Source organism: Podarcis gaigeae (assembly GCF_964106915.1).
Source record: "Podarcis gaigeae genome assembly, chromosome: 8".
NCBI lineage: Eukaryota > Metazoa > Chordata > Lepidosauria > Squamata > Lacertidae > Podarcis > Podarcis gaigeae.
This window is the reverse complement of record NC_139684.1, coordinates 75,203,414-75,227,095: the sequence shown is the minus strand read 5'-3', so window position 1 is coordinate 75,227,095 and position 23,682 is coordinate 75,203,414. Positions and strand designations below refer to the sequence as shown.

The 23,682-nt window shown below is 45.1% G+C and overlaps 2 protein-coding genes, 1 long non-coding RNA gene and 1 pseudogene across 12 annotated transcripts; 2 read left to right on the top strand and 2 right to left on the bottom strand.

Annotated features, from left to right (window-relative positions):
• Window positions 1–114: 114 nt before the first annotated feature.
• LOC310851655 (phospholipase A2 inhibitor NAI-like) lies at window positions 115–15,934 on the bottom strand. 9 transcript variants are annotated; one of them, XM_083754267.1, is made up of 6 exons: window positions 15,688–15,934; window positions 5,200–5,323; window positions 3,999–4,115; window positions 2,977–3,132; window positions 1,650–1,862; window positions 115–718 (listed from the first exon to the last, which is right to left on the bottom strand). In XM_083754267.1, the coding sequence occupies exons 2-6, from the start codon at window positions 5,246–5,248 to the stop codon at window positions 510–512; spliced, it is 744 nt and encodes a 247-aa protein (XP_083610393.1). In that variant the 5' UTR covers window positions 5,249–5,323; window positions 15,688–15,934; the 3' UTR covers window positions 115–509. The 9 variants fall into 9 exon arrangements, with proteins under 9 accessions (XP_083610393.1, XP_083610392.1, XP_083610390.1 ...); XM_083754266.1 differs by lacking the exon at window positions 15,688–15,934 and adding an exon at window positions 9,464–9,567; XM_083754264.1 differs by lacking the exon at window positions 15,688–15,934 and adding an exon at window positions 9,253–9,388.
• LOC310851341 (THO complex subunit 2 pseudogene) lies at window positions 9,360–14,700 on the top strand (annotated as a pseudogene). The gene has a single exon. The product of its transcript is annotated as a THO complex subunit 2 pseudogene (transcript).
• A 17-nt stretch (window positions 15,935–15,951) lies between the features above and the next one.
• LOC310851865 lies at window positions 15,952–22,745 on the top strand. The gene is made up of 2 exons (XR_014567896.1): window positions 15,952–16,153; window positions 22,600–22,745. It is a non-coding gene; the product is annotated as an uncharacterized lncRNA (long non-coding RNA).
• LOC310851528 (interferon-inducible GTPase 5-like) lies at window positions 20,226–23,390 on the bottom strand. Its single transcript, XM_083754046.1, has 2 exons — window positions 23,134–23,390; window positions 20,226–21,971 (listed from the first exon to the last, which is right to left on the bottom strand). The coding sequence occupies exons 1-2, from the start codon at window positions 23,345–23,347 to the stop codon at window positions 20,818–20,820; spliced, it is 1,368 nt and encodes a 455-aa protein (XP_083610172.1). The 5' UTR covers window positions 23,348–23,390; the 3' UTR covers window positions 20,226–20,817.
• Window positions 23,391–23,682: the final 292 nt, after the last annotated feature.

Genomic DNA, 23,682 nt, shown 5'->3' with positions numbered 1-23,682 from the left:
CATTGAGAGAGCCAAACTGCATTCAGTGGTGAATGAACAAAAGAGAAGCATAAATGAATGCAGAAGTGCTAATTTAGAGTCAGTTAAAAAACAAAAACAAAAATGAAGCATGCATTCATGTCTTATTTGCTTTATTCCTGGTTGCTATTTTCACTGAGGAAAACAAGGAAACTGGGCTCATCCACACTTGCCTGGAACGCATGGGACGTAGTGGCTTTCTGCTTGCCCCACACTTTCTAGGCATGGGTCTGAGTGGTTTCACCTTTGCACTGCCGCTTTCCTCTGGAAAACCCGCTCTTCGGTGCTAAATCGGAACAAACAGCAATCCACGGGAAAACCCAATTTCTTCTGATTCATTGCTGAATATTGGGTTTCCCTGGGAGCAAGTGGCAGGGCAAACAGATGTGTGGAGAGGCCCTCTATCTGGAAGGCTAAGCTTTGTTAAGAAAAAGTGTTAAGCAGAGCAGGGAATGAATGCAGAGATGGTGCAAGTTTCCCACAGGTGCCTTTTACCAGGGGATCTTCAGGAACAGGAGCCCAGAGAAGATTGGCAGGTAGAGCCCAGAGGATCGAGATCCCCTAGAAGGATCTGGGGTACACCTGGCATTTACAACGATAGTATCTTTTTCTTCCAAAATGGGAGGTATGCCTTTGTTCATTGCAGCACAGGTAGACTTGATAGTGCAGCCCTTCATAATTATGTCTCTGAATTCTCCATCTGGAAACGGAAAATGAAATGGGCTGATTATGTAGGAATGTTCAGGGTGGCAGGAGAGGATATATTGTTTATTAATATCCTTCCTAACTTGCGTGAGCAAGTTCCTTTATGTAGCAGAGTTACATTCCCCCTTTTTATATGCACAGCAGATAGCTGGTTGCAGGCTTGTGTGAGCCTCTCACTATTATACAATTCAATCTGTCTCAGACTGAATTGTATGTCCCTGGTAAATTCCCTTGAATCCCTCTTAAAAGAATAAAGACGCAACAGTCTTATTCAAAGGCAATAAAAGATGTTTACTCACATCACATCACAGTCGGATTCCTGAAGGCAGACTAAGTTACAAATATGTACATGTGGATCTACTCCATATGGGGGAATAATCCCAGTGCTTCTGCTAGCTGAGAGCTAGCAGAGCGGTCCTAGCTAGAAGCTGGTCAAACAAAGAAGGAAGTAAAAAAGCGGGAGGTGTGCTGCGTGACTCATCCTTTTGTTACCTGGACAGGTTAGGTCACTCCCACCTCTAGTCACATGCAAAAGGAAGGATGCTCCAGCCAGGAGGAAGTTTCAACAGGCTGGACCAAATATTCCCTCACATGTCTTCTCTAGCATTACAAGGAATGTTGTTCTTGACTGCCTCTCATGGATCATATCCCACAGATTAGAAAGGAATTGTAGTTGCCGGTAACAGCCCCTCCAAACTAGCCTGTGGTTCTCAGGATCTTTGCCATGCAAAGTAAATGTTCATGCACTGAGCCATGATCTTTTCTCCAAGTGTGGGGTGATCACCTCCCTTTTCTGGTAGAAGCATCCCCTTATATTTTCTGAAAGGCAGCAACACCCATTTCTTCCATGCGCCGCATCAATCCCAAACCAGTGCAGCTATAAAATGCATGGGGGTTTGGGACTGAAAAGGAGCACTGCATCTTACCGGTTTTTGAGCGTGAGAGCACATCAAAGCAGAACCTCTCCCGTCCAGTGCAGTTCACCATATCTGCATTGCATGTGCCAGACCAAGAGTAGCAGGAAGGGCACTGCTTTCCATTGGCTTTCGGATTTATTCGTTGCGCTGAAAGCAGGGATGGGGTGGGGGAGTGGAGAAGATTCTCAGTCTGAAGGACTGGAGAAGAAAGCAACAGAGATGCTACAGAAGACAACCAATTTGAACACACACACCCCACCCCAGGACTCTAGTCACTGAGAATAAATTCTACTCGGGTTTATGATGGTCATCAATTTATGAATCCAGCAACAAGTGCAATGAAATTATTTATTTATTTATTTATTTATTTATTTATTATTATTAATAATAATGATGATGATAATAATACTTAAATTTCTATACATTTCCCACGAGCACAAGGTGGCGTGGTTCACCCACTCTTCATTTAAGCCTCACAACAACCCTGTAAAGTAGGCTAGGCTGGGAGATGGTGACTGGCCTAAGGGCACCCACTGAACTTCATGGCTGAGCAGGGATTTGAACCTTGGTCTCCAAGATCATAGACTCATAGAGTTGGAAGGGACCGCGAGGATCACCCAGTCCAACCCCCTGCAATGCAGGAATCTTTTGCCCAATGTGGGGCTTGAACCCACAACCCTGTGATGGCCTGGGACCCGGGCTCAGACTTGGAACCAGAGGTGTCTCAGTCCGCACCGGATCCTCTGCCTCAGGCGGCAGCTGAACCAAGTCTGGGGCCCGATTCTGAAGAGCCCCAGTCTGCACAGGTTCCCCTGCAACAAGCACCAGCTGGGCTGAGTCAGGGGCCTGAACCTGCCCTGGCTCCAGATGAGGGGATTACCTCGTTGCCTTCAGCTGGGCAATCACTTACAGCTGCTCCACTACCGGTTGGGTCAGGAGAGGCTGAGGTGGTCTCTGGGTCTAGTAACCCACCGACATCTCCCAAGCTGCAGAGACTGAGGTCTGAGAGAAGGAGAGATCTGAGTACTTGCAGGAGGAGTGCTTGCCTTCGGGTGAGACAGGGAGGTGAGTCACCAGGGATCAAGACCTGGCCCAGCATTCTAACCACTGTGCCACACTGGCTCTCAATGTGATGCGACCTTCGGAATGCAGCGTTGCAGAAAGCGCCAGCCTGCAAGCTATGGCCATCTGTCATGGATGCTTTAGTTGAGATTCCTGAATTGCAGGGGGTTGGACTAGATGACCCTCAGGTCCCTTTCAACTCTAAGATTCTATGATTCTACAAAAAGGAAATAGTGGTGGTAGGACAGGGGGAAGAGAAAACATATGCACTTACAGCGTGGAGGGACTATCAATGCACAGTCATTGCCAGTGCAACACTTCAGACTGGTCCTTATGCTTTTCCCCTTCCCTATAGTCATGTGCTTTGGGGGATAACGGCACTTCTCAGAGGATGCGCAGCCTCTCACTACAGTCTGAAGCACCTTGCCATCTGCAGAAGAGAAGAGAAAGAGGTTCATTCAGTCACAATGAAAGCATCCACCTTATTTCACACAATATTAAGCATGGTTGATGTGAATAGGGGTAAGGTACAATGGCCTTCTCTCCTCTGTTTTTAAAAACTGAGGTTTTTCTCTTCTCCCTCCTCTCTCCCTTGTGAATAAATTATATTTTTCTCTTCTTTGCAAGCCTAACCTCCCCTCTCAGACCCCTGGAAGCCGCAAGGCTTCTCTATCTGTTGGCAGAGCTACGGGCCTTGGGACAAAGCAGAGGAAAGGGGACTCTAGTGATTCAAGACAGCTTGATAAGGTGGGCAGTAGAGAATGCAACATTTATATGGGATAGTAGAATTAGCTAAAGAATGCAGACCCTCCAAGTGTCCCTATTTCCCAGGGACAGTCCTGGGAAAGGTTACAGAAGCTGTCCCGGTTTCTGATTTGATCCCGAAATGTCCCGCATTTCCTTAGGACGTCCCTGTTTTCATCTGAGAAAAGTTAGAGGGTATGAGAACACAAGTTTGATGAAAAGTTCCCCGCTGCTGTGGCATTGTTTATTGAATATAGAACCGTGCTTCTGTAACCATTGAAAATGTACACGTGTGCAGATGATCCCTCAAGTAACTTATGCATATTCATAACATGTGTTCATGTGAAACTTTGTAGATAAAAATGAGCTTCTTGCATTTGCTTGGTGCGCAGAATCTTGGAGTGTTAACTCTCTGTGCCTCTTTCTTGCTTAAGCTTGAAATAAACCTTTTTCTATCGTTCCACCCTGACAGTGTTTTCCTCTCTTTGTGTGTGTGGTCCTTTCCTGGTTTGGTGGGTTTAATTGTGTGTGTGTGTGTCCCTTTACACTTACCTATAATACTCTCAAGAAACACAACAATGCAAGTATCTTGGCCCTCAACGCAGGTCTTCATCCTGCCCATGCAGCTGGTGCCAACATCAGTACAAGTTTCACACTCCAAAGAATTACCTGGAAGAAGGAAGAAAAGTGATCTTTTTGTATGGGTATGAAATAGTGCCAACCCTCTTGACTCCTTTAAGCATTGCATGGTTGCTTGCCATCCCAGTCTCCAAACGTTGTGAGATTCCAAAGGTTCCTGGCGCTTCCCCAAGGTTCGTGTTTCCTTTGGGATGAGGGACAGCGGGGATTGTGGTGCCTTTATGTTGCAGTGGTACCTTGGTTGTCATACGGCTTGGCTCCCAAACAAATTGACTCCTGAACACCGCAAACCTAGAAGTGCTCCAGTTTGCGAACATTTTGGGAAGCCGAACGTTCAACGCGGCTTCTGCAGCTTCCAATTGAGTACAGGAAGCTCTTGCAGCCGATCGGAAGCCATGCCTTGGTTTTCGAACAGTTCCAGCAGACTTACAGACTCCCGGAACAGATTAAGTTCGAGAACCAAGGTACCACTGTATATGGTTTATTTACACATATATACAACCAGAGACTCCAATGGAGGGGTCCACAGCATTAGCACCCCAAAAGGGTCTAGCTGCAGCCTTGGATTCAAGCAGTCTTGCTGGCTTCCAGCCGCTAGCACACCTAACTCAACTCTCAAGTCTGGCCTTTGTCTTTCTAACTCCCAGTAAGTTGAGGGAGAGGGAGCCACCTATTTTTTTATCTGGCACAGAGCCACTTCTTTTGTTACCTTAATGACCCATACTTAGAAGGCCTCACCAGAAAGCTAGCTCAATGATTCCAAGAATGGAATCTGTGCCGGAGCCAGGAATTAGAAAGGGGCTCAGCAGGCCAGACCTTTGGCCTCTCTAGCTCAGTATTGTTTACACTGACGGACAGCAGCCCTCCCGGGATGGGTTCCCTCCTGACTCTACTTGGGGATGCCAGGGACAGACTCTGAGACATTCTGCATGCAAAGCAGGTGTTCTGCCACCAAGCCATGACTCTTCTTTCAAGATTTTTTGGAAACACGGACTCTAAAGAGCCTCTACTCAGGAGATTTTAAATTCTTTCCTTCCAACTCTGTGACAACAAACACCCAACATATTATCTGTCTTGCATGCCCATCTCCAACTTGCTCCCAGCTACTTCTTACCCTTGGTCAGAAGTACAAAGAAGAGGAAAGATCTCAGGAGAGTCTGCATCCTGGTGGGACTGCCACAGGGGACAAGCAATGGAGAAACTCTCTATGATGAAACAAATTTTCTGGCACCAAGAGCCTGCAAAGGGAAATGTCTGCAGGTCAAATGGCAACTTTCCGCAGTGTGCATGTATACATTTGATGAGGCGTAAACAGAGACTTGCTTGTAATCTTCAGAAGCAGAGGGATGATACAATTCTCCTCACTTGGCAGAATGTTTACCACATGTGTGTTTGTTTGTGTGTGTGTGTGTGTGTGTGTGTGTGTGTGTAAGATGTTGAAACTCCTAACCCTTATCACATTCAATAACTTGGACATCAAATATCTGAATGAGCACTTCCCTTCCTATAATCCAGCCTGAGGAATAAGATCAGTGAAAGATCCACTTTCTTACATGTTTGGAGGGCAACAACTCAGTTGAGGGTCTTCTCAGTGATGGCTCCATGAATGTCAGACTCCCTTCCCACATGCTATAACCTATCCACAGATGTTTTTGTGTAGTGTGAGTAATAAATACGAATAATGCAATGATAATGATGTTATATTATATTATATTAATTATATTATATTATATTGTTTATTATATAAATAAATTAGAACATTTGACAAGAGGGTGACAGCAGAGATGTTCCATGGGGAAGAAATACCTTTTTATATTTCCAAATGAAATTCCTGGGATGGCAGATCATCACAACCTGCTGCACTCAGGGGCACTTTGAACATGAGCAGCAACAGCTATAGAATCAAGAGCTGGCTTTTCTAACTAATTTAAGGGTCATTTTCAATGTGACCCCTATCAAGTGTACATTCAAAAGTCCAGTTCAACCCCATTAATATATGAGTTGCTGTTGGGTTTTTTAAAAAATATATATGAAACTTTGCAATTAAATGTGTATTTTATCTCAATATTTGCAATTCTGAACCTAGCATATCAGGAAATATGCATTTTGGTACATTTTATGAGCTGAAAACTATCACAAAACTCATAAGAAATGCAAAATCTAAAGTAGACATTCTGACTGAGGTATTAATGAGAGAGGTGTGAATTAAGTTCTCCATCACTAGTTCTTAAAAAACAAAACAGGGACGTTTCCATACCCTCCAACATTTCTCCAATGAAAATAGGGACATCCCATTCCATGATAATTTTAATATGTATATCTCACACATATTACTGGGTTGCCCCAACCACTCTGAGAAGCTTCCAACATATATAAAAGCATAATAAAACATTAAACATTTAAAAACTTTCCCTATACAGGTTTGCCATCAGACAGTGGGGAGGCAGGGCGTGTTGGATAACTCAATAACCTCCAACATTTCACCAGTGAAAATAAAGGTAAAGGTAAAGGGACCCGTGACTATTAGGTCGTCATGACCGACTCTGGGGTTGCGGCGCTCATCTCGCTTTATTGGCCGAGGGAGCTGGCTTACAGCTTCTGGGTCATGTGGCCAGCATGGCTAAGCCGTTTCTGGCGAACCAGAGCAGCACACAGAAACGCCGTTTACCTTCCCGCCAGTGCGGTACCTATTTATCTACTTGCACTTTGACATGCTTTCAAAATGCTAGGTTGGCAGGAGAAGGGACCGAGCAACGGGAGCTCACCCCGTTGCAGGGATTTGAACAGCCGACCTTCTGATCGACAAGTCCTAGGCTCTGTGGTTTAACCCACAGCACCACCTGGGACACCCTAAAGAAAAGTGGGACATTCCAGGATGGAATCAGAAACTGGGGCGGCTTCTCTAAATTCGGGACGTCCCTGGAAAATAGGGACACTTGGAGGGTATGGACAATTCAAGACAGTCCTTGGACTACCCTTATAGCAAATGTACATTATGCGCTGTATTTTCAAGCAAATCTAGGTCGGGCTGGTTGTTTTAATTGCAGACACAAATGCAAGCTTAGGGGGGAAATACAGAGATGTGCAAGACGAGATGGACTGGAGATAGGAATTTATCTATCTTTGCCCCAAGAATAGGAATGAGTTAAAGCAGTCTCCTTACAGCAAGGTAGGGGGACTTCTGGCCCATGGGTCTAATGAAGTCTCCCCATTAGACTTTGCGAGGCTCATTGTAAAACATCTGCACTGTTTGCCAGTCTGTTTCTGGGCCCATTTCAAGGTGCTCATGTGCTTAAAGTCCTAATCAGCTCAGGCCCCAAATACCTGAAAGGCTTCCTCCTTCCCTATTGACACCCTTGGCAAGGGAGAACAAGCCCTACTGCTTGTCCCACCACCCTCAAAAGCACAGTGGCAGCGGCGGCCGCACAGGAGCGGGCGATCTTTTCACAAACCGCTTTGAGATCTTTTACAACCGAGCAGTATATGCCTTTATGAAATTAATAAGAAGAACGAACAAATGAATTCTCTGTGGCAGGCAGCCCCTGAGGCCACACCGATGCCCCACATTTAGAGATCTAGAATACCAGTTTAAACAGTTACGGCTTCTTCCCCCAAAGGATTCTGGGAGATGGGCCTGAACTTCATAGGCAGTGTCCTGACCAGGGCCGGCCCAAGGCATTTTGGTGCCTGAGGCGAACTACAAAAATGCCACCCTACGCCCTGCGGAGGAGGAGCTAGTCAAGGTCAGAAACAAAAGGGGAGCAAGATCTGCTTCAGGATCTGCTGCCTCCGTTGATCCTGCCACCTGAGGCTGATGCCACACGTTACCTCATGGGTGGGCCGGCCCTGGTACAGGCTCATAAAAGGCATCCTTGAAGCCCCACCAACCAGGGCCCTAAATGGCCTCAGTCCAGTATACCTGAAGGAGTGTCTCCACCCACAGCGTTCTGCCCGGACACTGAGGTCCACCGCCGAGGGCCTTCTGGCAGTTCCCTCACTGCCAGATGCCAAGTTACAGGGAACCAGGCAGAGGGCCTTCTCGGTCCTGGCACGTGCCCTGTGGAACACCCTTCCACCAGATGTCAAAGAGAAGAACAACTACCAGACTTTTAGAAGAATCTGAAGGCAGCCCTGTTTAGGGAAGCTTTGAATGTTTAACAGATTTTAATGTTTAACAGGCCACTGTATTTTAATACTTTGCTGAAAGAAGCCGCCCAGAGTGGCTTGGGAAACCCAGCCAGATGGGCGGGGTATGAATAATAAATTATGTATTATTATAATATAAAAAACATTTTAAACTAAGCTGGTGCCAAAACAGTGCCGTGGAGATTCCTGCCTGGTGTCAACCACACTAAAACAGCAATGCACACAAGTGCAAAAACATTCAGAGAAATCAGCTGCAACCTTCCAACAGCTTGACCTCACCCACAGAGGTGCTCTCCATCACCTCCTGAGACAGACAGAGGCCAACAATACAATACTGGCATCAGATATTGATATGTCGTTGAAATAAACAGTGTGGCATTTTCTCTGCAGGATGGAAAAACTGGGCAGTTTCAAGATAGCCTATTTAAAAAAAGATACCAGTTTCTGCAAGGTTTGGAACTGCCAGCATCAACCCCTTTTTAACAGCCCACAACCTTTTTGGGCTTTCCTGGTTGCCGGTCCTCAGGGCACGGAAGTGAGACTCTGGAAACCTCGCCAGTAATGCTGGCTTAATCACTCTGGAAACTCCATCAGACCATTGCTCCATCGAGCTGAGTATTGTCAGCACTGACCGGCAGCGGCCCTCCAGCTTTTCAGAAAAGAAGACACTCCGGGGATTAAATCTGATACGGTTTGCGTGCAATGCGTGTGCTTCGCCGCTAAGCTGCAGCCTTTCCCCCCTTTTGCAGATGGTTGGAAGAAGCAGAAATACGGGAGAGGAAGAAGAAACCAGAATCACGAAAGCAGCAGCAGCCGGACTGTTTTCAGCAAGGAGGGAGGCTTAAGCCAGCTGCAGGTGCGCGCGCGTGTTTTGGGGGCTTCTAAGTGGGGACCCCGCAAACTTCGGCACGCACTCTTTCTCCCTTGCACTATGTCCCCCTCCCCTCCCCCGCTACAAACTCAAGGCGGGTGGCTGGCTGTTGCCACAGCTTAAAGGGATTGGAAGGTGTTTTGAGCTCGCCTTCAGTTCCCTGCAAAGCGGCTGGAGTCTTCCTCGAGAGTAGGCCTCCGCTTTGGTGCCGTTCCTCCCGGGGGAGCCCCGCGCTGCCCCTGCTTCTAGTCCGCGCCATGTCGCAGAGGCAGCCCAGGTTCTCCCGCCTTCGAAAGCCGCCTCTCCCTCCTCCCCGTCCTCCTTCGCCGCCCACTTTCCCGTCATGCTCGTCCCCTCTGACCTCCGGCTTTCGGCGCCACACCACGAAAATGGCGGCGGGAGCAGCGGCCTCGGCGGTGCAGTCCAGGGCGGCGGATCTCCCTGCCGAATGGATCAAGAACTGGGACAAATCGGGCAAGACCGAATTCTTGCAGCATTGTCGTAATCTGTCTGAAAAGGTCACTTTCAGAGGTATCCAGCAGGCTTTATATGAGCTTGCATCCCATGTTGTCAAGGGAAACCTAAAGCATGACCAAGCATCCAGTGTTTTGAAGGATGTAATAGAATTGCGGGAAGATATGCCCTCCATCCTGGCAGATGTCTTTTGCATTTTGGATATTGAAACTAGTTGCTTAGAAGAAAAAAGCAAGAGGGATCAGTTCATACAGTTGGTGTCAGCATGTTTGTACTTGGTTTCAGATACTATACTAAAAGAACGTCTGGACCCAGAAACATTAGAATCATTAGGGCTGATCAAGCAGTCTCAGCAGTTTAATCAGAAATCTGTGAAAATCAAGACAAAACTTTTCTATAAGCAACAGAAATTCAATTTATTAAGAGAAGAGAATGAAGGTTATGCAAAACTGATTGCTGAACTGGGCCAAGATTTATCTGGCAATATCACTAGTGAACTGATCTTAGAAAATATCAAATCTTTAATAGGGTGTTTCAACCTTGATCCCAATAGAGTGTTGGATATTATTTTAGAAGTCTATGAATGCAGGCCAGAGTATGATGAATTCTTTGTACCTTTGATAGAATCTTACATGTACATGTGTGAACCTCAAACACTCTGCCATATCCTTGGATTCAAATTCAAGTGTTATCAGGAGCCAAATGGAGAGACACCTGTTTCTTTGTATAGAGTTGCCGCAGTACTTTTGCAAAGCAATCTGATAGATTTGGAAGACCTTTATGTACATCTCCTTCCAGCAGACAACACTATTATTGAAGAACATAAACGAGAAATTGGAGAAGCCAAACTAATTGTGAGGAAGCTTACAGTTGTTGTATTATCTTCTGAAAAGACTGAAGAGAAAGATAAGGAAAAGGAAGAGGAGAAAACAGAAACACCACCTGATAACCAGAAACTGGGCTTATTAGAAGCAATGTTAAAAATTGGTGACTGGCAACATGCACAAAACATTATGGACCAGATGCCTCCATTTTATGCAACTTCAAACAAACCTATTGCTGTTGCTCTTTGTCACCTTCTTCATGTGATGATTGAACCTCTCTACCGAAGAGTTGGAGTACCCAAAGGTGCCAAAGGGACACCAATTTTTCCTTTGCAAAACAAGAGAGCACCCAAGCAAGTAGAAAGTTTTGAAGATTTAAGCAAGGAAGTGATCAAGATGCTTTGTTACCTTGGCCCCCATCTCTCTCATGACCCCATATTGTTTGCAAAAGTAGTGCGTCTTGGAAAAGCATTTATGAAAGAGCAGCAAGCAGATGCAGGCAAGCAAAAGGATAAAGAGAAAATGGACTTATTATTCAGCTGTTTGCTGAGTATTACCGACCAGGTTTTGCTTCCTTCTCTTTCTTTGATGGATTGTAATGCATGCATCTCTGAGGAACTCTGGGGGATGTTTAAAACATTTCCATACCAGTATCGGTATCGCCTCTATGGACAGTGGAAGAATGAAACATACAATAGTCACCCACTACTGGTGAGAGTTAAAGCTCAGACAATTGACCGAGCCAAACACATTATGAAGCGTTTAACCAAGGAAAACGTAAAGCCATCTGGAAGACAAATAGGAAAACTGAGCCACAGCAACCCAACCATTTTATTTGATTATATTTTGTCTCAGATACAGAAGTATGATAATTTAATCACCCCAGTTGTCGACTCATTGAAATACCTCACTTCATTGAACTATGATGTTTTGGCATATTGCATAATTGAAGCACTGGCTAATCCTGAGAAGGAGAGGATGAAACACGATGACACCACAATCTCCAGTTGGCTTCAAAGTTTAGCTAGCTTCTCTGGTGCTGTTTTTCGAAAATATCCTATAGAACTAGCTGGTCTACTTCAGTATGTGGCAAACCAGCTAAAGGCTGGGAAAAGCTTTGACCTGCTTATTTTGAAAGAGGTGGTACAAAAAATGGCTGGAATAGAAATCACTGAAGAGATGACAATGGACCAGCTAGAGGCCATGACTGGGGGAGAGCAGCTGAAAGCAGAGGGTGGATATTTTGGGCAGATCAGAAACACTAAGAAATCTTCTCAGAGATTAAAAGATGCACTTTTAGACCACGATCTTGCCCTTCCACTGTGCCTTCTCATGGCTCAACAGAGAAATGGAGTGATATTTCAAGAAGGAGGGGAGAAACATTTGAAGCTGGTGGGAAAGCTCTATGATCAGTGCCATGATACTCTGGTACAATTCGGTGGATTTTTGGCATCCAATTTAAGCACAGATGATTATATTAAGCGAGTGCCTTCTATTGATGTTCTCTGTAATGAGTTCCACACCCCTCACGATGCTGCATTTTTCCTTTCACGGCCTATGTATGCACATCACATTTCATCAAAATATGATGAATTGAAAAAGGCTGAGAAAGGGAACAAACAGCAGCAGAAAGTTCACAAATACATTACAGCGTGTGAGCTTGTGATGGCCCCTGTTCATGACTCGGTGATCTCCTTGCACATCCCAAAGGTCTGGGATGATATCAGTCCACAGTTCTATGCTACGTTCTGGTCACTGACAATGTATGACCTTGCTGTGCCACATAGTAGCTACGAACGGGAAGTCAACAAACTCAAAGTCCAGATGAAAGCTATTGATGACAACCCGGAAATGCCTCTGAACAAAAAGAAAAAAGAAAAAGAGCGCTGTACAGTTCTTCAGGACAAGCTTCTTGAAGAGGAAAAGAAACAGTTAGAGCACGTGCAAAGAGTTCTGCAGAGACTGAAGCTGGAAAAGGATAATTGGCTTCTTGCAAAGTCCACCAAAAATGAGACTATAACAAAATTTCTGCAGTTGTGTATATTTCCTCGGTGTATCTTTTCTGCCATTGATGCTGTTTACTGCGCTCGCTTTGTGGAACTGGTGCATCAACAGAAAACACCAAACTTTTCAACACTTCTTTGTTATGACAGAGTATTCTCTGATATAATCTATACTGTAGCCAGCTGTACTGAAAATGAAGCTAGTCGATATGGCAGGTTTCTCTGCTGCATGCTTGCTACTGTAACTCGGTGGCATAGTGATAGAGCCATATATGAAAAGGTGTGTGGCAACTATCCCGGCTTTCTCACCATATTACGGGCAACTGGTTTTGATGGTGGGAACAAAGCTGACCAGTTAGATTATGAAAATTTTCGGCATGTGGTACACAAGTGGCATTATAAGTTAACCAAGGCATCTGTACACTGCCTGGAAACCGGTGAATATGCACACATCAGAAATATCCTGATAGTGCTGATCAAAATCCTGCCATGGTACCCCAAAGTTTTGAACTTGGGCCAGGCTTTGGAGAGAAGAGTCCATAAGATCTGCCAAGAGGAGAAAGAGAAGAGACCTGATCTATATGCATTAGCGATGGGCTATTCTGGACAGTTGAAAAATAGAAAGCATTGCATGATCCCTGAAAATGATTTCCATCACAAAGACCCACCCACCAAGAATGCAGTACCTACAACAGTGCAAAATGGGCCCGGAGGAGCTGGGCTGGCTTCTTCACTCACAGTAAATGCAGCTAAACTGGAAGAAACCACAGCTGAGGAGACTGATAAATTATTAAAGGAGAAATCTCAGGGTGCTGCTAAAGTGATTAATAAAGCTGCCAGTGCAACACCAAAGCTGACCCCAAGCAATGGTAGCAATGCTTTCAACAGCAAAGTTATAAAAGAAAAAGAGAAAGAGAAATGCGGGAAGGAAAAAGAGAAGGAGAAAAAAGAGAAAACTCCAGCTGCCACTCCTGAGGCCAAAACACTTGGGAAGGATGGGAAAGATAAACCAAAGGAAGAAAGGGTGAACAAAGAAGACAAAGCAAGAGATAGCAAGGAAAAGACACCTAAGTCTGATAAAGAGAAGGAAAAGAACAAGAGAGAAGAAAAGTCATCAAAGGATGAAAAATCCAAGATCATTGAGACCAATGCTGAGTCAAAGTCAGCTGCAGAAAAGGAGAAAGAGAAGGAGCCGTCCAGAGAGAGAGAAGTAACCAAGGATGTGAAATCCAAGGAAAACATTAGAGGAGGAAGAGAGAAGGCTCCAGTAGTTGGGTCCTTGAAGTCACCTGTTCCCCGATCGGAAGCATCGGAGTGTGAAAGGGAACAAAAACGTCGCAAAGTTGATACCCATTCTATTCCATCACGTTCCTCAACGGTAAAGGACAACCTCAGCGAACTCAAGGACTCTTCAGCAAAGCACTGCATTAACCACTCAACTCCAACACTGCCCATGCGTAAAGAGAGAGAAGTGGACAAGAAAGATTTGGACAAGTCAAGGGAAAGCTCCAGAGAGAGAGAGAAGAAAGATGAAAAGGAAAGGAAAGATCGAAAAAGGGATCATTCAAATAGTGATCGGGAAGTGCCTCAGGATTCAACCAAACGTCGCAAAGAGGAAAATGGAACAACTGGTTCTTCCAAACATAGTAAGAGTGAAATTTCCTCTGATTCTCCTCACTCCAATGAGAAGGAAAAGGACAAAAGCAAATCAAAATCTTCAGGCAAAGAGAAAGGAGACTCAGTAAAAGTTGAAAAGATGGAGAAAAGCTCTGGTAGCAAAAAGGAGCCCAGACATGATAAGGAGAAAACAGAGAAAAAAGAGAAACGGGACAGTACTGGAGGAAAAGAAGAAAAGAAACACTTATCAGAGTTGCTGCCAAGTATTCTCTTAAAATGAGAAGATACTGAGGTGTGACCATATATGTACTTTCCGGAATATACATTGCACAGAAGATTGTGAATAAAGAGGACCCACCTGCATCTCCTTAAATTATTCAGTTCTCTGCTTTATTTCCCCCTCATTGCTGAAGATTTGATTGTTGAGTTGTACATTTCTGTATTTTTGTTGGTTAGCTTCTTATTATTTTCAGTACCTGGCTGAAAGTGTTACACGTTCCATATTTTAGCACAATGTGCTACAAATTGTTGTCATTGTGCAAATGAAGTTTATACGTGGACAGAGTTCCACATTAGGTTACCCTAAATACTGTCTGATTTCAGCAATCCTTTTCAGATGGAATTGAAACATTTGCTGTGTTTGAAAACACAACAAATAAACAGTTGGCGAGCCTTTGGAATTTACCTCATTTAAAATACAGTTTTTATTTATAGTTTATAATATCAATAACTAAAACCAAGTGGGAGCATTGCTTTGGTGCCGTGCTTAAGAATGATTTGTATATTATGTGCACAGCATTTCGCCAGTTAAAATAGAATCAAGAGCTGGCTTTTCGAACTGATTTAAGGGTCATTTTCAATGTGACCCATATCAAGTGTGCATTCAGAAGTCCATTTTCAACCCTATTAATATATGAGTTGTTGTTGGGTTGTTGTTTTTAAAGAATTTGCAATTAAATGTTTATTTTATCTCAATATTTGCAATTCTGAACCTATCATATCAGGAAATAGGCATTTTGGTGCATATTTTTCGAGCTGCAAACTATCACAAAACTCATTAGAACTGCAAAAACTGAAGTATACATTCTGACTGAGGTATTAGTGGGAGAGGTGTGAATTAAGTTTGTGTGCTTTTAAGAAAAGCAAAGTTCTCCATCACTAGTTCTTAAAAAAACAAAACAGGGACGTTTCCATACCCTCCAACATTTCACTAGTGAAAATAGGGACATCCTAAAGAAAAGTGGGGCATTCCGGGATCAAAACAGAACCTGGGGCAGCTTCTCTAAATCCGGGACGTCCCTGGAAAATAGGGACACTTGGAGGGTATGGACAATTCCTGATAGTCCATGGACATTATGCTCTGTGTTTTCAAGCACATCTAGGTTGGGCTTGTTGTTATTTTACTTGCAGGCAGAAATGCAAGCTTAGGGGGGAAATGCAGAAATGTGCTAGATGAGATGGACTGGAGATAGGAATTTATCTATCTTTGCCCCAAGAATAGGAATGAGCAAGGTAGGGGGACTTCTGGCCCATGAGTCGAATGAAGTCTCCCCATTAGACTTTGCGAGGCTCATTGTAAAACATCTGCACTGTTTGCCAGTCTGTTTCTAGGCCCATTTCAAGGTGCTCATGCGCTTAAAATCCTAATCAGCTCAGGCCCCAAATACCTGAAAGGCTTCCTCCTTGCCTATTGACGCCCTTGGCAAGGGGGAATAAGCCCTACTGCTTGTCCCACCACCCTCAAAAGCACAGTGGCGGCAGCGGCCTCATGGGAGAGGGCCTTCTTTTCGCAAACCGCTTTGAGATCTTTTACAACCGAGCAGTATATGTCTTTATGAAATTAATAAGAAGAATGAACGAATGAATTATCTGTGGCAGGCAGCCCCTGAGGCCACGTCAACGCCCTGCATTTAGAGATCTAGAATACCAGTTTAAACAGTTATGGCTTCTTTCCCCAAAGGATTCTGGGAGATGGGCCTGAACTTCATAGGCACTGTCCTGACCAGGACCAGCCCAAGGCATTTTGACTCCTGAGGCAAACTACAAAAATGCCGCCCTGCCGAGAAGGAGGAGCTGGTGAAGATCAAGAACAAGAGGGGAGCCACACGTTGCCTCATGGGTGGGCCGGCCCTGGTACAGGCCCATAAAAGGCATTCTTGAAGCTCCACCAACTGGGGCCTATATGGAGGAAGGGAAATGGGCCTAGGGTGATTCCACCGGGTGTCTGTTGCAAACCGCCCTAGGATTTTCGGATGAAGGGTAGCATACAAATTTAATAAATAATAATACTAAAAAGACACGGAGGTGCAAGAAGTGCATGAGCGGAAGAGAGCCTCTAAGGTTCTTTTCACATTCAAGTGACAGTATCAATATTATCACAACAGGCTCCATCATGACCCTATGTGTTACCTAATTTGCACTATATTCTCCATCCATCTATTTCATTTATAGACCACCTTTTTTCTCCAAGGAGCTCAAGGTGGCAGATGTGGTCCCCCCCCCCCATTTCATCCTCACAACAACCCAGCGAGGTAGGTTAGCCTGAGAGGCAGTGGTTGGCCTAAGGCCATCCAAGTGAGCTTTGTGGCCAAGTAGGGGATTTGAACCCTGGTCTCCCACGACCTAGTCCCACATGCTAACCGCTACACTGGCTTCATGGTACCGCTTTAAACTGTCATGGCTTCCCCCAAAGAATACTGGGATTCTTGTAGCGCTGAGAGTTGTTAGGAGACTACTATTCTGGTCTGGTGGAACTCTCTGCTTCATGAAACCAGGGCCCTGCAGGATCTGATTTCTTTCCGCAGGGCCTGTATGACAAGAGTTGTTCCGCCTGGCCTTTGGCTTGGAATCAACTTGATCCCCTCCCCCTTTTTCCTTTCTCCTTCTGTGATGGAACTCCTATTTGGGGACTTTCCTGGCTTTTTTCTGGCCCACATAGATCCAGTCTGGATAGTTGGCCTTGGTGAAGATTTGACGTTTTCATCCACAAAAAAGTTTTTGCTTTCCGTTTCTACTGAAATGAGGCTGCATTTTAATTTTGTACTTTAATCTTGTTTTTAAGTTGTATTTTAATCAATTGTTTTATACCTGGTGTTAGCCGCCCTGAGCCTGGTCTTGGCTGGGGAGGGCGGGGTATAAATAAAATTTACTATTATTATTCTGCTTTTACAGTTAGAGTTCTCAGAATGGATTAACAGCCAATCTGTCTTCCTAGGGAGCTGTGAGAATTGTAGCTCTGTGAGGGGGATCGGGGTCTCCTAGCTCTCGTCATCCTTAACAAACTTCGTTATTTGGGGGGAGCCATGACTGATTAAAACGGTAGCATGCGGCTTTAAATGTAAAGTCCAAGTGGGCCTCTTACATCTCCAAGTGTGGGAATAATATTAATGCTAATGCTAATACTAATACAGTGGTGCCTCGCAAGACAAAAAGAATTCGTTCTGCGAGTCTCTTAGTCTAGCGGCTTTTTCGTCTTGCGAAGCAAGCCCATTGACGGCTTAGCGGATTAACGCTATTAGCGGCTTTTAGCGGCTTTTAGCAGCTTATTGGATTAGCGGCTTAGAAAAAGGGGGGGAAAGGGAAAAAACCCCGCAGGAACTCACAAGACATTTTCGTCTTGCGAAGCAAGCCCATAGGAAATTCGTTTTGCGAAGCACCTCCAAAACGGAAAACTCTTTCGTCTAGCGAGTTTTCCGACTTGCGAGGCATTCACCTTGCGGGGCACCACTGTACTTAGGCTGAGATTTCATTGCTGCAAGTACATTTTGCTGCCTGCTGGGAACCGCTTGTCTAGACAGCTGGCAAGGATGCAGGAATCACAGAATTGGTGGAGTTGGAAGGGACCCTGAGGATCATCTAGCCTAACCCCCTGTAATGCAGAAATATACAGCTGTCCCGTACGGGGGTCAAACCTGTGACTTTAGCATTATCACCACGCTCTAACCAACAGACCTACTTAACTTGTGCAACCCAACTGGTGGGCTGCACTAAAGGGACCCCTAACTATTAGGTCCAGTCGTGGCCGACTGGGGTTGCAGCGTTCATCTCGCTTTATTGGCCCAGGGAGCTGGGGTACAGTTTCCGGGTCATGTGGCCAGCAGGACTAAGCCGCTTCTGATGAACCAGAGCAGCGCACGGAAACGCCGTTTACCTTCCCGCCGTAGCAGTACCTATTTATCTACTTGCACTTTGAGGTGCTTTCGAACTGCTAGGTTGGCAGGAGCAGGGACCGAGCAACGGGAACTCACCCCGTTGTGGGGATTCGAACCGCCGACCTTCTGATCAGCAAGTCCTAGGATCTGGTTTAACCCACAGCACCACCCGCGTCACAAGCTATGCAGGGTTTAATTATTTGTGGTATTTCTACTCCACCCTTTAGCAAAAAAAGGGGGAGCTCTTAAAAGCAGTTTACAAAAATCAATACGGCAGCAGGACCTCAGGCTTACAATCTGGAAGGAGAGGACAGCTCAAGGTATTGAAGTTACAGCTGAGGTTGGTGCTGGTTCTGGCCGTCTTGCCTTGCTAAAATGCCCTCCCCATACTCAATCAGATCCAGAGCAGCACATGTGGCAATTTCCTGGTGAGGAGGGGAGGGCAGCCCCAGATACACAGTTCTTATATAAGTGTTTCAAAACCTCAAGTTCTTTGGAAACATTAGATTAACATTTGGCAAAGGCCTTTAAAACGAATGCAGCTGACAGCTGCTGCTTCTTTCTAGGCTGGTCTCAGTGATCAGGTAATACTTGTCAGAAAATTGTGTGTGTGTGTGTGTGTGTGTGTGTGTGTGTGTGTGTGTGTGTGTTAATAGAGTTACACCATCACCATCTTATTAAAAAAAAAGTGCTATAAAGTTGTTATAATGCGCTGGCATCCTAGGAATCACTTGGAAAACTAAATTTGATTAGCATCTATTTATTTCCACTTTACTGCTTGGACCAAATTCACCCTAAATATGAAGCATAAACAAAGAAATCAGCAGTTGCCCCCACCTGCTAGATGAAACATTAAGCTCTTGTGCATTAAAAGTGGAAAGATCTAACTGATTTGGACAAATTTGGGGGACTGAAACATTATGTGGGAAACAGATTAAGGAACTGAAATTGAACATGAATACCATTATTAAAGATATGGAACGGCATTAAATATATGAAATACTGCATTAAAGATATGAAACTGGAAATGATGCAAAAATGGCATCTTGCCTCACTAACATTTACAACATAGCTCACCATTGTGCTGGCTTGGCTGCAGAGACAGGGGTCATTACTGGTACATCTAGTGAATATTCCCCAAGGGGACACTGTTTTGAGACCAGGTGACGGTGATATCAATAAAATGACCCATCAGCATATCACCAGCACTCCAGAGCTAGCCTTACTGAATCTGTATATGAATAACAACAAAGCGTATTCTCCTTCATGGAGAGCACGTGTTGTGGTGGGGTCTAGCAGGACACCCTCTTCTTTCGCTGCGTGTACCGGATCACCCACCCACCCTCCCTAATTTAGAGCTTTTGTGTTTGACCTTGCTATGCTTGTCATGGGGCCGTCTGCTTTTGGGGCAGGGGCCTGGTAGGAATTTTGTCCATTTGGCTGATTGGCTGGTGCCATTTGGTTTTTGCCTACTGCGTAGCAAATCGTCACAACTTGTAAGGTTGCGGTTAGGCATTGGTTAAAAAATGGGTTGGTGGAGGGGTAAAGAATTGGCTGTGCCTGCCCCTCCAATGCTGCTGCTGCAAGGGAATTCCGTTAAAGGAATCCAGGGGCTCGCCATGCTTTCGTCCGAATCCCTGGCATGGGGCTTGGGCTGCGCAAGTCCCTGGGAGCATGCAGGGAGAGTTCAGGGTCTGGTGCCCAGCTCCATTTTCCCTTATTGGCTTTTGCAGGGTTGCGGAAGTCAGTTCTGTCCCTGACCAATGCCTAAGCAACCACTCACATTTTGTATTTTAATAAAGTTGTGGCCAAAATTATGCCAAAAACCTTAAACAAAAATTCTGTGTGAATTGTGATTTATTTGGGGGGGTGACTTGGGGACCTCGACACGCAAAGACCTGGTGGATAAACCCTTAACTGGATTTTTGTTGGCAGCAGCAAGTATGGTTATCTCCAAGACAGCAAGGGAACCTGTATTATTCTGATACGAGTGCGTGTGGTAAACAGCCCCCACAGAGAAATTAACACAAAACCCAGAGCAACACAAGGACAAATTTGCTGGAGAATGGTGAAACTTTATTACAATTACAAAGACACCGGAAAATGAAAGACCAGCCTGAAACATTTGCACCATTTTATAGATAGGATAGAAAGATTTGCATTGTGATAAGTGATAAGTGATAAGAGTTGAATACTTGTTAATAATTTGTTAAAGCTGTACTGGATGGGACATCAAGTTCCGAGGTGTTGGAAAACAACAATAACGAATATTGAAAAATGGGAGACGGAAGACGAAATGGTTAAATCAACAATGATACAATGGACTACAGACCTGTGACATAATACAGAAATGTGTGCATGCGGAAAGCAGCGGAAAGTAGATATGAAATTTACTGCTTGTTACACCTTAAAAGGTAATTATATGAAAATGGAACGGAAGAAATTAGATTATAATATCATGATAATGATTTAATTGATAGAAGGTAGGATGCAGCAGAAGGGGAGAAAAAACAACATGAAAAATGGGGTGGCAAGTGGACAAAAACAAGAGAAGAGACGAAAATGTATTTTGATTGTATGTGCTAAAAATGTTGAAACTTAATAAAATATAATGGGAGAATATTGAAGAAAGAAAACACTCCATGCCTACACGTTTCTCCTCCCAACTGCCTTGCCAAGAACCCTTTCAGCATCTTCCTCCAAATCATCCACAAATTTCTCCAGCATTCTCAGCGTTGACATAAAAGCAATTCTTCCTGCTGCTGGGGAGCCAAGGAGCAGCAATAGAGGTGAGAACAGAATATGAAAAAACCCGACCTCCGCGTTGGTCAGTAACTCGCCTACACGCGAAGGCAATGCTGAAGATGGAGGGGACTTCTTCATCTGGGCTCTAAGTTCCTCCTCAGGTTGCTGAACCAGCCTAGCAAGTTTGGCAAGAGACTCATCATCCACACCAAACTCCTGATAGTAGTTTAACATGGAAGGCAAGAGGAGGGAGGTGTCACAAGCAAAAGGGATGCCTGGCGTTGGGGTTGCGGTGACGCCACACGACACCGTGGCGACCTCCCATGCGTGTTTCTTCAGAACCGCTTTCTTCTTCTGTAGGATACGCGTGGAGATGCTTGGAAGGGCCAAAATAAAAGCCCGTTGTTTGTGGACAGGGAGGTCCTTCTCTAGCGTTTCCTCCAAACGGTGGAAATCGTACTTGTTGAGGTCATATCTGGAAAGGAGGAAAACCCCCTGAGAGGTGAATTTTGCTTCTCTGAGGCTCTGCATACAGTCGTCACGGATTTTCCTCAGGACACCCTCCTCATCATAGAAGGGGGCCTGTTGTCTCCTGGCACTTTCCAAATCCAAGTCGACCTTGGTGCGCACAAAGTAAAACTTTTTTCCCTGCTGCTTAATTTCTTTTGCCAGGAGAATATCATTCTGGCCTAAACGGCGGCTGCTGACAATAATGAAGAAGTCATAGCGGTCAAAGTTTACCTGCTGGAGGTACGTATCAGCTGTGAACTGATTTGTGCCAATTCCTGGCAGATCCCATATTGTTACACTGGGAAGTTTAGGGTGCTGGTAAGGGACAACCTCCATTGTAGTCTCACGTACTCCAGTTTGTGCAGCACCTACTTCACGATCGCCAAGACCTCGAAGGGCATTGACCAGGGCAGATTTCCCAGCACCCGTTACTCCCGAAATGGCGATATCAAGTTTGATCTTATCTGGTGTTTCCAGCAAAATGCTAAGGACATCTGCCATTCTGCTGTTTTCCAGAAACTCAGCCATGCTTGTGGAGGTCTCACCTGAAAGAACATAAGGGAGAGGCATTTCATTTTCATAGAATCACAGGTGCCAAAACAGTGCCGCGGAGATGCCTGCCTGGTGTCAACCACACTAAAACAGCAATGCACACAAGTGCAAAAACATTCAGAGAAATCAGCTGAAACCTTCCAACAGCTTGACATCACCGACAGAGGTGCTCTCCATCACCTCCTGAGACAGACAGAGGCCAACAATACAATACTGGCATCAGATATTGATATGTCATTGAAATAAACAGTGTAGCATTTTCTCTGCAGGACGGAAGAACTGGGCAGTTTCAAGATACAGTGGTACCTCGGGTTACATACGCTTCAGGTTACATACGCTTCAGGTTACAGACTCCGCTAACCCAGAAATAGTGCTTCAGGTTAAGAACTTTGCTTCAGGATGAGAACAGAAATCGTGCTCTGGCGGTGCAGCAGCAGCAGGAGACCCCATTAACTAAAGTGGTGCTTCAGGTTAAGAACAGTTTCAGGTTAAGTACAGACCTCCGGAAAGAATTAAGCACTTAACCCGAGGTACCACTGTAGTCTGTTTAAAAAGATACCAGTTTGTGCAAGGTTTGGAACTGCCAGCATCAACGCCTTTTTAACAGCCTTTGGTCCTCAGGGCACGGAAGTGAGACTCTGGAAACCTCGCCAATAATGCTGGCCTAATCACTCTGGAAACTGCATCACACCAAGCATCAGACCACTGCTCCATCGAGCTCAGTACTGTCAGCACTCACCGGTAGCGGCCCTCCAGCTTTGCAGAAAGGAAGGCATTCCCAGGATGCTGGGGATTAAATCTGATACGGTTTGCGTGCAATGCGTGTGCTTCGCCGCTAAGCTGCAGCCTTTCCCCCCATTTGCAGAAGGTTGGAAGAAGCAGAAATACGGGAGAGGAAGAAGAAGCCAGAATCACGAAAGCAGCAGCAGCTGCAGGACTGCTTTCAGCAAGGAGGGAGGCTAAAGTCAGCTGCAGGTGCGCGTGTGTGTTTTTGGGGGCTTCTAAGTGGGGACCCCGCAAACTTTGGCACGCACTCTTTCTCCCAGCACCCACCGGTCTCTTGCACTATCCCCCCCCCCCGCCACGCTACAAGCTCAAGGAGGGTGGCTGGCTGTTGCCACAGCTTAAAGGGCTTGGAAGGGGTTTTGAGCTCACCTTCAGTTCCCTGCAAAGCGGCTGGAGTCTTACTCGAGAGTAGGCCTCCGCTTTGGTGCCGTAGCAGCAACGAACAAAACAACCCTGACGCCTGCCTGCAATTCTCCGGCACCCCTTGGAAGTAAAAGTGAAACAAACCATCAATCTGCCCACACCCAAGCTCAAGTCTCTGTGCCTGGTGCCACCTTGTGGCCCTAATTTTTACGTACACCATGGGAAGGTTTAAAGGTTACCCAACTAAGTATTAACTGACACGGTGAGAATTTTAGTATAGCTCATTTTTTCTACGTGCTTTAGGTTTCTTCTTTATGACTACTGTTGTAATAAATAATCTTTCATAGAAAATATTGCATTACATTCTTCATTAAATTATCTTTCCGTTGGTTTATAATTTTATGGTATTGCTCAAAAAAAGAAAAGGAAAAAAAGTGGTGTTATGAGCCATCTCGGGTTGGTTTGAATTTCCTGCTGCAGATTGTCTTTACAACGGAAGCAACAAAGCAGTATGTGGCACGCTGCTGAATAAAAATAGTGAACATGAGCAGAAGT

Excerpts from the sequence above, each read along its gene's own strand:
- LOC310851655 (XM_083754267.1), bottom strand. The coding sequence starts at position 5,248 with ATGCAGACTCTCCTGAGATCTTTCCTCTTCTTTGTACTTCTGACCAAG. Across the intron at positions 1,863-2,976 it reads ATTGATAGTCCCTCCACGCT|CATCTCTGTTGCTTTCTTCT; the intron begins GTAAGTGCATAT and ends TGTCTTCTGTAG. Across the intron at positions 719-1,649 it reads GCTCTCACGCTCAAAAACCG|ATGGAGAATTCAGAGACATA; the intron begins GTAAGATGCAGT and ends TTCCGTTTCCAG.
- LOC310851528 (XM_083754046.1), bottom strand. The coding sequence starts at position 23,347 with ATGGTGTACGTAAAAATTAGGGCCACAAGGTGGCACCAGGCACAGAGA. Across the intron at positions 21,972-23,133 it reads CGCTTTGCAGGGAACTGAAG|GTGAGACCTCCACAAGCATG; the intron begins GTGAGCTCAAAA and ends ATGTTCTTTCAG.